This window comes from Artemia franciscana, chromosome 8 (genome assembly GCF_032884065.1).
Source record: "Artemia franciscana chromosome 8, ASM3288406v1, whole genome shotgun sequence".
Classification (NCBI taxonomy): domain Eukaryota; kingdom Metazoa; phylum Arthropoda; class Branchiopoda; order Anostraca; family Artemiidae; genus Artemia; species Artemia franciscana.
Window position 1 is genome coordinate 7205840 of NC_088870.1, and position 15418 is coordinate 7221257.

General features: G+C 36.3%; 1 protein-coding gene across 1 annotated transcript in view; it reads left to right on the forward strand.

Annotated features, from left to right (window-relative positions):
* The window catches only part of LOC136029918 (uncharacterized), a 67404-nt gene that overhangs the window by 20797 nt on the left and 31189 nt on the right, over positions 1-15418 (forward strand). Inside the window, exons 5-6 of the mRNA XM_065708444.1 lie at positions 2416-2715; positions 6059-6236. Of these exons, the coding sequence (XP_065564516.1) occupies positions 2416-2715; positions 6059-6236 (478 nt within the window). The remainder of the gene's footprint in view (positions 1-2415; positions 2716-6058; positions 6237-15418) is intronic.

The window sequence follows — 15418 nt, forward strand, 5'->3', positions numbered from 1 at the left end:
GCCAAAAAGGACAATCTTCGGTAATCTGTCATCCTTCATCCGTAGAACGTGGCCTAGCCATCTCAACCTTTCTTTCATTATAGCCCCAGAAAGCGGGATTGAACCACACTTTTCGTACAACCTACTGTTTGAAATACGGTCAGTCAGCCGGGTACCCAGAACAATCCGTAGGCAATTTCTCTGGAAAACATCTAGTAAATTTTCATCTGCTTTTCGGAGTGTCCATGCTTCAGAGCCATATTTGACCACCGTCATCACTGTAGCTTCCAATATTCTAATCTTGGTTTGTAGGCTTATCTTTCTAATCTTCCAAACTTTTTTTAACTGTGAAAAAACACCCTGAGCTTTAGCTATTCTACTTTTAACATCTTCACTGCTCCCACCATCTTTACTAATAATACTACCAAGGTAACTGAATATATGTATCCTATTACATATATCATTAATGTATTATTGTACATTTTATCAATATGTTATGTTATCGAATATTATTGTATTACGTGATATATGTAGTGAATGAGTGACACTTGACATTTGAAGTTGCCAAAATTAGTAGTTTTAAGACGTTTCTTTGTGTACATACATAAAGTATTTGGCTCTGAGGTTCAACTTAGCCACGAGATAAATGAGTATGTAAATGCATTTGTTTCTTTTTTAGGGTTGTGCGAAAGAGTACAGGTAATCGCTAAGATTGAAACTAATGCTAGTTTCGACAAATAGTCACAAGTGCCATGTATCGTTGACCTTTTTCACACATCTTTTCTGTCTAATGGCACAGTATAATTAGTGTAATGAGTGTAGATGGCAAAATTAATGCATTGATAAGCGCTTGATCTCAATTTGTGACACAATCACAATTACGAAGCTTGAAGAAATGCCAAGGAACCTCAAACTCTAGATGATGTTGGTGATTTTTTTCCGTCGAAACTATCGCCGTTTTTCGCTTTTACAAGTTACTCATAGCCTGCTCTTTATGTATGGTTTTAGCTGTCTAGTATAATTTTTTTTTGCTGATATTTCTTGCATTATTGTGAAAGTCATGTAAATATTACAATATTAAAAAATATGTCAATATGAAAACCCTGCCACTTAGGAACTGTCTACAGAAAACTTAAGCCACTCCAACAACTGAAAGAATTATCGACTTTTAGAATGCTCAAAGTCGTCTCATGCAAAAATATTTCAAGCCCACGTTCTTAGTAAAGACAACACATAAAGTTCTCAAGTCGTACCCTTTTTAGTACATAAATCTTAGAAATAGCTTATTGTTATCTAGATTCATTTCGAGAATGGTATCTTCATCCTGTTGTATTAAAAGATAATAGACCTAGTAACATATTATCTATTTTCAGGTTAACCCTGAATTAAACACTTGAATTTTGACGCAATCAAGTTAAAAAATTTTGGGCTGTTCAGTTTTGTATATACTTAACCTGAAAATGATACCCTAATTCTGCTACATTCAAGTAGAAAAATATTAGAAATATTCTGCTTTTTTTTTTATTTTTTTATTGACAATTGATGTTACGCCACAATCTGCCGAACAAGTTTAAAAAGTCTACTTGTGCTACAGTTTTTTTGTATTTACCCTAAAAATGACACCTTTATTCATCTACATTCACGTGGAAGAATACTATAAATATTCTTTTGTTTTTTATTGACAATGGATGTTACGCCATAATTTGGCCGAACAATACATGTACTATAGTTTTTTTTACATTTACCCTTAAAATGAAACCTTAATGCATTTACATTCAAGTAAAAAAATACTAGAATTATTCTACCTTTTTTTATTATTGACAATGGATGTCACGCCATAATTCTGCCAAACGAGTTTGAAAACATGTACTATAGTTTTTTTTTATATATATTTACCCTGAAAAAGACGTCTTAATTCAGCTGCATTTCAGTGGGAAAATCCTAGAGATATCCTACTTTTTTTGAATTGACCATAAAAGTAATGTCAAAATTCTGTCATGCAAGCGTAAAAATCCTAGATACGTTATACCATATTTTATAGATTGATCCTGAAAATGAAACCTTAATTTTGCTAGTTTCAAGTGGAAAAATCCTAAAAATATTCTACTGTTTTTCTGATTCACAGCAAAAATGACGTCATAATTCTGCCATACAAGCTTAAAAATACTGGATTTATTACAAATAATTACATTGGCCCTGAAAATGATACCTTAATTAAGCTTCATTAAGATGGAAAAATCCTAGAAATATAATGCTTTTTTTACTCTTTGATCGTAAAATGACGTCATAATTCAGCCATACAAGCTTACAAAACCTGGATATATTATCAAGGATTGACCTTATTAGATTGACCTTGAAACGCCTTAATTTAGCTACATTAAAGTGGAAAGAATCCTACAGAGGCATAAAAATCATAAATATATTATATTATTTTAGATTGACCCTGAAAATGACACCTTAATTTTACCATATTCAAGTGGAACCACCGGTTTGCCAAAAGGAGTCATTCTAAGTCACAGCAACATTGTCTACAACCTTTGTCAAATTCATGCACCTGCAACAACTCAAGTTCGAACTGCAATAGGAGAGTATCAGGAGAGACCCGTGTGCATTTTACCCTATTTTCATATCTATGGGTTGCAAACCCTATTATCTGGACTGTGGCATGGGTCACATCAGACAATTCTGTCAAAATTTGAACCAGGCTCATTCCTCAGTACTTTGAATTCTGTTAAGGTAGGTATTCTTTGCATCATTCCAGTGGCATTAATAATAGTTAAGTCAAAGAGAAAAAGAGAGAGCACTCATTTTTAACATGTATTTCAGTATTACAATTGTGTATTTATCTAGTTGTTAATCTTTGAAGCGTATTGATGCTGCTCCTTACATCCAGTTGGAAAAACTTTTACATATTTATTTTTTCATTGTGTTTTTTTAAAGAATGCTAGAAAATCTTGTGCTCCCTTCATGGAATTTCTCTTCCCCCATGATAAATTCTCTATGGAAAAATCATCCCACGTAATCCCTTCCCCCTGACCCCCTCCCCCAACAAGAAAAAAATCCCCCTGAAAACGTCTGTACACTTCCCAATAACCGTTTCTATATAGAAACAATGATCAAAGTTTGTGACTTGCAGCCCCTCCCCCGCGGACTGCGGGGGAGTAAATTATCCCCAAAGACATAATTATTAGGTTGCTCGACTATGCTGAACAAAATGGATGTCTCAAAATTTTTTACCCGGTGACTTTGGAGAAAAATAAGCGTGGGAGGGGGCCTAGGTGCCCTCCAATTTTTTGGTCACTTAAAAAGGGCACTAGAACTTTTAATTTCAGTTAGAATGAACCCTTCCCCGACATTCTAGGAGCACTGAGTCTATACGATCACCCCTGGGGAAAAAAAACACGCACCCGTGATCGGTCTTCTGGCAAAAAAAACGAAATTCCTCAACTTCTGCAGCTTCTGCTTGAAACTTCTGAAAAGTTTCTGAAAGTTTGAAAGTCTGAAAGTTTGAAAGTCTGAAAGTTGAAAGTTTCTGCTTGAAACTTCTGCAGCAGGGTTCTATGATACGCTGAATGTGATGGTGTGATTTTTGTTAAGATACTATGACGTTGAAGGGGTTTCAAAAATAAGGCGAATTTTCTCAGGCTCGTAACTTTTGATGGGTAAGACTAAATCTGATGAAAATTATATATTTAAAGTAAGCATAAAAATCCAATTCTTTTGATGTATCTATTAGTATCAAAATTCCATTTTTTAGAGTTTTTGTCACTATTGAGCCGAGTCGCTCCTTACTACAGTTTTTTTTTTTACCACGAACTGTTTGAAATTTTAAATTACGAAATTTAAAAATTCTGTTTTAAAATTATGAAAGATAAAAAAGAGAAGGAACAATAATGAGACAAAATATTTTTTACGTAGACTAGCCAATTTAAATCACATTTGTAGGGAGGGGATACTCAAAAAGAGCACAAGAGAGGTCCTCCCAAACACGTGTCTATTTAAAAATTTGCTTGGAGAATATCATCGAGCACCTGATATAATTAACTCATTTTTTGGTTATAATTAACTATAACTTTAACAACAAAATATATGAATCCCCAATAAAATATATGACGGCCATTTTTTCATTAAACCTTATCTGCGTAATTTGTTTCATTCGGACAAATTTCCAAGGAATCTTGAATATTTATGACACTTCCAAATGCTACGGTTATTAATTTTTATTTTTTTAAGTAAATAAAAGGCGACAAACTGCAAGATATTTAGACATGATGCAGCATAATGTTTTTTAAATTAGCATTTTTTTTTTAATTAGTTTAATTAGCGTTTTTTAATTAGCATAATGTTTTTTAAATTAAATTATTGTGCATTTATATATGTATTTTTTTTCTCAAAAACGGCTCCATTAGGGTTTTTTGAAAATTGGCACACTGAGATTTTCAGGTCTGAACAAATGATCTAGATAGGTCATGAGTCTAGGAAAATTTGTTTAGAGTCATATTAAAAAAAAATGATTTGAATATAGTCACATTCATATGCATTTAAGTAGCTACTTACGTTCTGTTTCCCCAGGCGTGATCGTATCATTTTTGGTATCTATGACGCATTTTAAATTATACAAGATGACGAAAGACTCCAAAACATCTATAAGCATTGGTTCAACACGATCACCCATGGGCGAAAAAAAAAACAAAACAAAAACAAACAAATAATCACGTATCTGTTATCGTTTTCTTGGCGAAAAAACTTAATTTAACGGTTTTGCAAATGGCAGCTCGAAACCTATACTGAATCTCATACGCTGAATATAATGGTGCGTTTTTTTTTATTGAGATTCCTTGACTAATTGGGGGTGTTTTCTGAATTTTTCTAAAATCAGGCTTATTTTCTCAGGTTTGTACCTATCGAGGCATAATACTAAACTTGATGAATTTTGTATATTTGGAATCAGTATGAAACCCATTTCTTTTACTGCATCTGTTGATATCAAAATTCTGTTTTTTACAGTTTCGGTGACTTTTGAGCCGAGTCGCTCCTCGCATACAGTTTGTTACCACGAACTGCTTGACTGCGCAGTTTTTACGGAAGTATCATATTTCTGTCAGTGTTGCCACACTTAACTACTACTACTGCCAACAAATCACTGTAGCACCAAGTTGCCCAACACATCTACGCACTCTCCTCCTCCATCACAATCTATTCAAAGCCTCCCTCTTTACACCCTCCCAGTAAGTTCTCATTTCTCTTAAATATTTCTTTATGACATCCTCCCACCCCAACTGCGGAGTACCTGCTTCCTGTTTAGTCCTAGACGGTTGGCCGAAAAGGACAATCTTTGGCAACCTTTCATCCATCATCCGCAGAGTGCCCTAGCCTTTTCAACCTTTCTTTCGTTATAGCCCTAGAAAGCGGGTTGTCACTTTTCGTACAGCCTACTGTTTGAAATACGGTCGGTCAGCTGGGCGCCCAGAACAATCCGTAGGCAATGTCTCTGAAAAACATCTAACAAATCTTCATCTTTATCCACTTTTCGGAGCCCCCATGCTTCAGAGCAATACTTGACCACTGTCATCACTGAATCGTAAAAATAAACAATCAAAACCAACTGTTTAAGTTTGAAAAATCATTTTGTAAGAAGAAATTCAAACTCTTAAAAGCAGTTGATTTTCAAAGACTACCATACCGTTAAAGGAAAGACATATCTTCTTAAGGTGTTTGGTACCATATGAATTTAGCTTATTTTCTTTGATTATTCATATTTTTTTTCTTTAAATTTGGCACCCACTACTACCAAAAGTAAATAACAGCTTACCGAGTTTTTTTTCAACTGAAATATTCCTTTCCTTACTTTTGCTTCATAAAATGTTTATAGTTGTTTAGGTTACCACTTAACCAGTCCAAACAACCCAATTTTATTTTCAGTGTCTTTGGTACTTTTGAGGTAATCAGAGCGGGCAGGTTTTCTGAACCTTCAGGTTCTTTTTGAGTGTTTTGCTCGGACCTCAAATCTTCGTATTCTAATATCTTAATACGATTGGGTATGAAATTATATTATAATGATTATAATGTTCTGTTTCAGCCTACTATGCTACAGCTTGTCCCTCCCCTAATCAGCTACCTTGGAAATGAGAAGAAACTAAATTTAAAGGCGTTTGAAAGGATGCATACAATTATGTCAGGTGCTGCACCTCTCGGTCCAGCCACTGCAAATAAACTGCTTGAAAAATTAAGAAATCCTGGAATTACCCTCCAAGAAGGTATGTAGGTCTAGAGCTTAGAATTGAAGTTTACTGCTAATTGCACTTCGGCATAATAAAATCTAGGTCTACACCGTATGCCTGAAGTAACAGTTAGAGCAATAAACACAAGTTATCTTTTGGTATTTGACCAGTTAACAACTAATTGAATTTAAGCAAGATTAACTCTGTACCTGTTCGGACTAAATAACAAGTGAAATACTTTTGAACTTGTAATTGAAACTTGTTAGATAAATTCATAAATTTATATGTGATTACAGCTTAAGGATTATTTATGGATTGGGGCTCTCAGTTAGCACTATTATCATCTGAGTCGTGCCTTGAAATACTTGGATTACTTGTAATTACTTACAAATTACTGGATTTCTTGTCCCACTCAAAGATAAGCTACTATTTATTCTCATTGCATTCATTCAGCCAGTGCGGATCATTTCATAATTATGCTTATCGACAACTTTTCTGTGGATATACTTTTTTTCCTTAATTGTGTTTGGACTGATGCCGAGTCGTGAGTGAAATTTGCTTATCATGGACAATTGGAATACCGGTACGCTTTATTATTGCCCAGTTTTGAACTTTATTCAGCATAATCTTGATGAGGGGTTAGACCGTCAGTCGATTGTGAAATACGCCAGTGATTTTCTCCCGTATGAGGACGTTCTTGACGCTAAGAAACTTTTATATAGCAATTTCTTCCCAGATGAGCCTATACCTCTTCGTTCAGGACCCAGTGCTAAGATTAGTTCATTGTCGGACATTATTGCTACTCTGTCTCGCTGCTCTACATAAAATATTGATACTCCAGAGTTCGTGATCAAATCGCCCTCTGAAGTCCCCAGTATTCCGGCATCAGCTTATTCTATCCTTACCGCCAAAGTCAACCAGTGCCTTGATCAGCTAAAATCGCTTGCTCGCCTCAATAGTCCAGTAACGTCTATAAATAGTTCTTTGGTCTCAGATAGTAAGGCTACCAATCGCAAACCTTCATACACCGTCGTTCTTAAATATCCGCCTCCAGAGCTAAGAGACCCCACAAGGAAAAGCTTGATTCTTTCGCCGGACATGACGGAATTATGCCGGTAAAGTCTGATCCAGTAAGGAAAAGATGGGTTGTTGTCATGCAGGATAAAGTTTCCGCTAATTCTCTCGCCGGATCTGCTGTTGTGAGCTATCCAAATATTCGTGCTAAAGTGATAGATCGCCGACCTCTCGCAGTCATTAGGGGACTTCCTGATAGTGTTTCCAGCAGCATAATCATCTCCACTATTCCTGGTCGTGTTGAGGCCACCCAGATCGGCTCTTCTCATACATTCCGTTTAGAGTTCCTTGATTCCGCTGCACTAACATCTGCCATTGCTACGGGTCTGCGCATGGGTTACGAGTCTTTTAAAATATCGGAGTACAAAGAACTGCCCAGACCGTGTCTTAGTTGCCAAGGTATGCATCATTCGTTAGCTCACTGCACATATGCCCCGAATGAGATTAAGTGCTCTAAATGTTCTGGACGCCATTCCAATATTAAAGACAATCCTTGCTTAGAGACTCTGAAATATGCCAACTGCGGCGAAGCTCATGTTTCCTATAGTATGAATTGCCCAGTTATCAATCTATGAAAACTACTCCAAAATGAACCAAGCCACTATTTTAAGCTTTGCTTCTCTCAATATTAACATTAACAAAAAGACAAAGACTTGTTAATTAATGAATTATTAGTCTTCCGAAATTTTCTATCCGTTCTTCTATCCGTTTCCGCAAAAAACTAGCAATTTTCTTCCGTTCCTCATCAAAGCCCTCCGTGATTCATTGTGATGATAACATCTTAGCGATTTAATGTGACAGCACTGCCCATATAAACGTTTTCTTACCTTGTGATCGACGTTTCATAGAATCGTTCACATCTTTCGCTAAATGTTGCTCCAGTTTAAAGTCTCAACTCCAAAGTTTGCGTTTAAAAGACCTAAATTAGGTTTTAGCTGGTGACCTTAACTGTGACATTCTCAGTACCTCCAATAGGTCAACCCTCCTGCTAGAATCACTTCCTAGCAGATACCATGTCACAGATAAGAGCCTCTCATTCACGTATATTCATAACAGAGGAACGAATAAAAGATTGATGACGATCACCTTATTCTTAGCTGTAATTTGTCCTGTGAGCTATCTGGCAAAACACTTTCGGCTCAGCCGAAGTGGCATACGAAGTTGAACTGGGATCGTGCTAATGTCCCACTATACCTTGCTACGCTAACTGCTTTACTGTCGACCATAAAAGTGCCATATCACCTGCTGCAAACGTCAGTTTCCTCGCCTTCAAGTAGAGTTGACCTCAATTGCTATTATTATCAAATTGGCCATTGCCTTAAATCAGCTTCCAAAGCTGCAGTGCCTGTGAATAAAGTTCGGATTGGTACAAGAAAGCCTAATTGGAACGTTGATCCTGAAGTAAAACGTGCTAAGCAAAAAGCCAAATTTCGGCTGCGTATGTGGATATCATGTGACCGACCATAGTCCAGAGCTGTGTTCTCTGTGAAAAAAAAGTGTAAACTTGAATATAAGACCAGTTTAAAGAGAGCACGCTTGAATGCATGGCCAGGCCCCACCGATAAGGCCTCATGGAATAAAGTTATTAACAGTGAGAAATGTTCCCCGCCTGCCCTATCTTGTCTCCAGCTAGCTAGTTTTGTTGATCATTACAAGCGCTTGTTCAGTATATTTAATAGTTTTCTTCATTTTTTTTATTATAAGTTGCCTTAACCTCTTGTACCATACCGTCTCCTGCAGGCTCATGTCCTGCCTGTAGCAATGTCTGATATTTTCCGGGCTGTAAGAAAAATTAAGCGTTCAAATAGTCTTGATGGTGACAGCCTTTCTTACCAACTTTTTGCTTATGATTGTCTTTCTCTACTTAACCATTTACAAATACTTTTCTAGTCCTGGCTAGCCCAGTCGCTTGTTCCAGATAGTTTCGTTTGTAGCCTTGTAAAGTCTATTCAAAAACGAGGCAAGGACGTCATGTGCAAATACTACTACTACTACTACTACTAATAATAATAACTCACTGCAGCACCAAGCCGCCTGAGGCCAACACAGCTACGCACGCTCCTTCTCCAACGTAATCTATTTAAAGCCTCCCTCTTTACACCCTCCCAGGAAGTTCCCATTTCCTTTAAATCTTTATTTATGACATCCTCCCAACCCAGACAAGGACGACCTGCTTTCCGTGTAGCCCCAGACGGTTGGCCAAAAAGGACAATCTTCGTTAATCTGTCATCCTTCATCCGTAGAACGTGGCCTAGCCATCTCAACCTTTCTCTCATTATAGCCCCAGAAAGCGGGATTGAACCATACTTTTCGTGCAACCTACTGTTTGAAATACGGTCAGTCAGCCGGGTACCCAGAACAATCCATAGGCAATTTCTCTGGAAAACATCTAGTAAATTTTCATCTTCTTTTCGGAGTGCCCATGCTTCAGAGCCATATTTGACCACTGTCATCACTGTAGCTTCCAATATTCTAATCTTGGTTTGTAGGCTTATCTTTCTATTCTTCCAAACTTTTTTTAACTGTGAAAAAAAACACCCTGAGCTTTAGCTATTCTACTTTTAACATCTTCACTGCTCCCACCATCTTTACTAATAATACTACCAAGGTAACTGAAGCTCCCAACCTGATCAATCTTTTCGTTACCTAATGTCACCTGTTCATCTTCACTTATTCCTAGCCTTAGTGACTTAGTCTTCTTAACATTAATTTTCAAGCCTATTTTAGCACCCTGAACTCGTAAAACCTCTAAAAATTCATTCATTTTGCACACACTATCATCTAATATGCTTAAATCATCAGCATAATCTAAGTCCAGGAGCGTTCTTCCTCCCCATTTGATTCCATGGTCTCCAATTGCCTTTCCTATGCCCCTTGAGAAAAAGTCCATTAAAATTATTCAGGTAAAGGGTGATAGAACACAATCCTGCTTAACTCCTCATATAATACAAAAGCAGATGCTAACCTCATTTCCTGCCTTAACCGCAGCAGTATTATTCTCGTACATAGCGCAAATCACTTTAATGTATTTTTCTGGTATACCATATAACGATAAAACCTTTGTTAACGCTGTTCTATCAACAGAATCGAAAGCTTGCTCATAATCGATAAAACTAAGGACCAAAGGTGTTTGACAACGAAGGGACTTCTCAATTATTAACCTAAGAGTGAAAACATGGTCGACACATCCTCTACCATTTCTAAAACCGCATTGTTCTTCCCTTAAAACTTTGTCTACAGCATGTCTCAGTCTAAAAAGTATCATATTACTCAGTAATTTGCTACCTACAGAGACCAGACTAACGCCTCGATAATTACGACACTCACTCTTGTCACCTTTCTTATACAGTGGTTTAATTAAGGTTTTCCTAAAATTATTGGGTACTTCCCCTTTTTCAAAAATCATGTTCATAATCTTCAGTAGCTTATTCCTAACCTCAGGGCCACCATATTTAAGGAACTCATTAATCATACTATCAGCACCTGGGGCCTTATTATTTTTTAATCCTTTTAGTACTGTCGCTAATTCTTCCTCACTAAACAAATCTTCCTTCACATCCAAGGTATCACAAACTTTTTCATTTTCATCTATATCTTTTCCTGCAACTGTATCTCGGTTTAGCACATTCTCAAAATGTTCCACCCATCTTTCTTTCACTTTTTCCTTATCACCAATTGTGGCCCCATTTCTATCTTTAACTGGGACTAGTCCGGATCGGCTACTCCCTTTCAATTTATTAACATGCCAGAAATGTCTTACTGTTGACATTTCTGTGGCTTTCGATAATATTGTACACCCTCAGGCTGTATTTTCAATTGCGTCTTCAGGTGTTAATCCAACTGTACTATGTTTATTGTCTTATTGGTATTCTAAGTCTGAAATTCAAGTTATCTGGAATGGCCAAATATCTGACCCGGTAAAAATTAATAAAGGAGTTCGGCAAGGTGCCGTGTTGTCTCCTAGTATATTTAAATGTGTGCTTGCATCGTGCCTGCGTCCCCTTAAAAGTCCTGTTTTTTACGATAATATTGGTTTGTCTTATGTTGCATATGCAGACGACGTTCTACTTGTTGCCGACTCGCCGTGGGTTGCTTTACAATTTTACTATATTAACCAATGAACTATCTAAGATTGGACTGTCAGTTAATGCGTCTAAATGTGAGTTTATTTGTTTTAGTAGCCCTTATGCGGTCGCTCTACCCGTTACTGGGACTGCATTTCTACCGTGTTCTTCTTTAGTTAGTTGGCTTGGTCTGTGTTTCGGCCCAACTCTTTTCACTACCTGTTCATCCCTAGTCAATCAAGCCGTGAAAAACCTACGCGTCGCTTACGGGAAAATATCCCCAAACAAAAGCCGTTACAACCGTAATAGTTTGTGTATGATCTATAACGCTTATTGTGCCCCTGTGCTTTTGTTGTTATCGGGCATGGCTCATCTGTTTCGTAAGAGAGATCACCAGGCTCTACGTGTGGCTTATTTCAGATATTGCAAATTCCTCCTCCAGCTTCTTAGATGGCACCCAATCAGAAAATTCATTGCTCGATTTGGTTTAATAGACGTGCCTTCTCGGATTCAGTCTTCCAGTGATGATTTATGTAAAAAGACTATAAACTTCATTCACGTTTATGACCCTCTGCAGCCTTTTTTCCATATTGAAACTGGTTAATGAGTTCATGTTGTCCTTGTTAGTTGAAAATAGCGATGAAGACCTCATTTCCCTTCCGTAACAAACAAACACATAGTAGAATCAATAGGGAAAATCTTTTCAAGACACTGGAAATCAAGTCTGTGGATATTTTGGCCCTATGTTCAAGGGCTGTCTTCAGCACAATACGAGAAAGAAAAAAAAATGTATAAATAAACTTACATTATATATATATATATATATTTCTTTCTCGAATTGTGCTAAAGACGGTGCTTGGACATAGGGTCGAAACATCCACAGATTTGATTTACACTGTCTTGAAAAGATTTTCCCTATTGATTCTACTTTGTGTTTGTTTCCTTGCTGGTTTGAATTTCTTTTTTCGCTGTTTATTGTTTTTTTTTTTATTATAATACTCCTACTTTGTCTTTTTTACATTTTTACGGGTAATATAGTTCATTTATTCATAAGTCAAAGGGTGCAAATGAGTCAAAAGGGTGTAATTGAGTCATTTAAGTCAAAGGCTGCAATTTGATAGCGTCTTCACTACTTCATCATATCCTCCAATTAAAACATTTTGTGTTAGAATTAACATTACAGGCTTCTTAGAAGAATGACTCTCCTAATGTGTTATCTGGAATGGTTTTCCTTTCTAAATAGAAAATAGAAATAGAAAAATAGACTAAATAGAAAAATGACAATTGATTATATTCACCCAATGGTGTCAGTCTATCCACTGCTAAAAAAATTTCTTAAAATTTACGTTAAAGTACAAAATTAAAATTCACTGCAAAGTGCATTTTGAGATATAAAAAAAAATCTAGGTCTTTATATGATGTCTGATCTAATAGCTACAAAATAACCATGATATCGAGTCAGAGGGTACAAACTGATTATATCTATACTAGTCTATCCTACCCTTCTATTAATACATTTTGCATATTAAAATTTCAGACTTCTTAGAAGAATTAATCTCATAATGTGTTCTCTGGAGTTGTTCTCCTTTGGGAGCATGATTAAATAAAAGTTGGCAATTTACAAGGTTCAGCCTTTCGGTCTGCACAACCACTGTTAATAAACTTATTGAAAAACTAAATGTGAAGAATCCCCTCCAAAAAAGAACAATTCTAGCTCTATACAATGTACCTAGGCTAACAGCAGTCTAACAGTAATTCTTTTAAGTCAAATGATGCAAAATAACATATATAATGTGAAGCCTATTGGTATTTTCTGTAAACACATCCACCACTCTTCCTTCTACGAACAGTCTTCACTTGAACCCTCGTTTGCTAAGCCAATATAGAATACGAAGAAACATGGTGGAGTTGGATTTACAGAAGAAGAAACCCCACAGCAAGTATCCGGCGAGCGTAAGAGTTAAACAGACATAGTTCTAGTGGGATAACTTATGTAAATGGTTGACTAGTGCCAATCTGGTCTTAAGCAAGGGTATAATTTGCTATGGGGTAAGGGGGTAGGCAACTGCTTCCCCCAAACCCCAGTTTCCCGCTCCAGACCCCAGCTCCCCCAGTCAAAATTTAGTTTCTTCAAAAATCTTGTCAAAACTGAGGTTAATATTGTTGTAATAATTTAAGTGTCCAGAGAAACGGCTCGGTTTTCTGTAGTATATGTACTGTAAAGATAGTACTGTAAAGGTATGTATAAATATGTAGCCTTTATAGTACTATTTGGAACATTTTCATTGTCATTTTCACTTCATTTGGGAAAATCGGCTTCAAATTTGCCCCCCCCCAAGATCTTGACGAAATTACGGTACTGGCTTCAAGTTGTTAAAAGCCTGGTGTCATGAAAATAGTCATAAAAATCGTGTACTATGTATACCGGCCATTCTCTTAAACAGCGTTGCAAAAGAATTAACTTACCTGACTTATTAGAACAATGATTCTCCTAATCCCGTTGCAGGTATAGGTAAAAGGTAAAGAATACGGTATTAGACTTTACAGTCCCTAACAGCGGTGCTGATCTCCGTTTCTTGGCCCTTCAGCCAGCAAGTGCAATGGGGGATTGGGGGTCAACCATCCTGTGCTTTCGCACACCCTTCCGGTTTACCTTCCCCAGATTTCTCTAGGTACCCATTTAGAGCTGAGTCGACTCTAGCTGAGCTTATAGGGTCATGCCACTGACCCCTGTCCCAAACTAAATAATTGGATACACAAGGATTCAAACCCTCGCCCTCTCAGACAAAGGATCCTGAAACCAGCACCACCAATCCACTCAGCCAGGACAGCTGAGTTCCAGGGGCAGGATTGAATTGAGGAAAACGAATTTATCTCATTTAGTCCAGCAAATGGTTTCGGCCTAACCATTAACAATAAACATCTTAAAAAACCCATCACTCTTGGGATACCCCACAATTCCACTTAGCTGTAAAGTATGCCTAAAGAAAGGAAGAACGAAATTCTACTCAAGATAATGGAATTAACAAAAATCGAATGGGTAAAGCAAATAAAGTGAGAAATATATCTGAAGAAAATACAGAAGGATCAAGAAATATAACCGACTTTTTTATTTCTCTGGTGAAATTGCTGAAATAACCCTGATTCAAATTACTCTTTTTGGTGGCAATATTTGTTACAAAGATCCATAGCCCTGACTCAAAAAGGTAAAACTGAAAAGCAAACAGTAAAAAGGGTTGTTTAGGCAAAACAAATTTCCTGCTTTGACAAGTGCTCGAACCGCATTATAGTTACACCTGTGGGGTAGAAACGCTTGCACTACTAAGCAAAAAACTGAAATGATAAGAACTTGGTTGATAAGCTTACATCGAACCAAATTTGCTCTCCATCATTGTCATTCAATATATTTATATATACAATTGTATCTTTTGATATTATTTGTTTATAATTATAACAGTTATATCTTTTAATAAAATACAATTATATCTTTTGATATGATTTATTTATAATTGTATCAATTATATCTTTATATATTTTTTTACACAATACAATTATATCTTTTGAAAGGTTTATCATACGGACAGAATAACTGTTGTTCCAAGTTTTTGTGTTTTTCAGTTTAGAAAATCATGTCTTAAAAAACTCACTCTGATTGGATAATCACCCTTTATATTTGAAAGTTGAACACAACACAACCGAAGAGAAATGAGATATGACTGTTATATGTCTTAAGAAGTTTGCTTTGATCCCATTGGTGTATGATATTAACGTGTTTTTCAAGTCAATGCAAATACTTCTGATTTATGTGAAAGATGCTTTCTGGAGGAACAAGTAATTCCACAATAAAAACCTGACTAATTCTTTTATGAGACGTAGTAAGCGAGTAAAAAGAACAAAAGGTTTATAAATCATAAGACTTTTACAATCAAATTCTCAGTTTCTCTGGAGAAGAGATCCCTAACTGCACAAAAAAGAACTGTAGGGGTTGTATGCAATGTATGATTTTATTTTTATGCACAATATAGATTGATAATTTATGTTATACCACCATAAAAGAAAATATGGTAGAGTAAAGAAAAA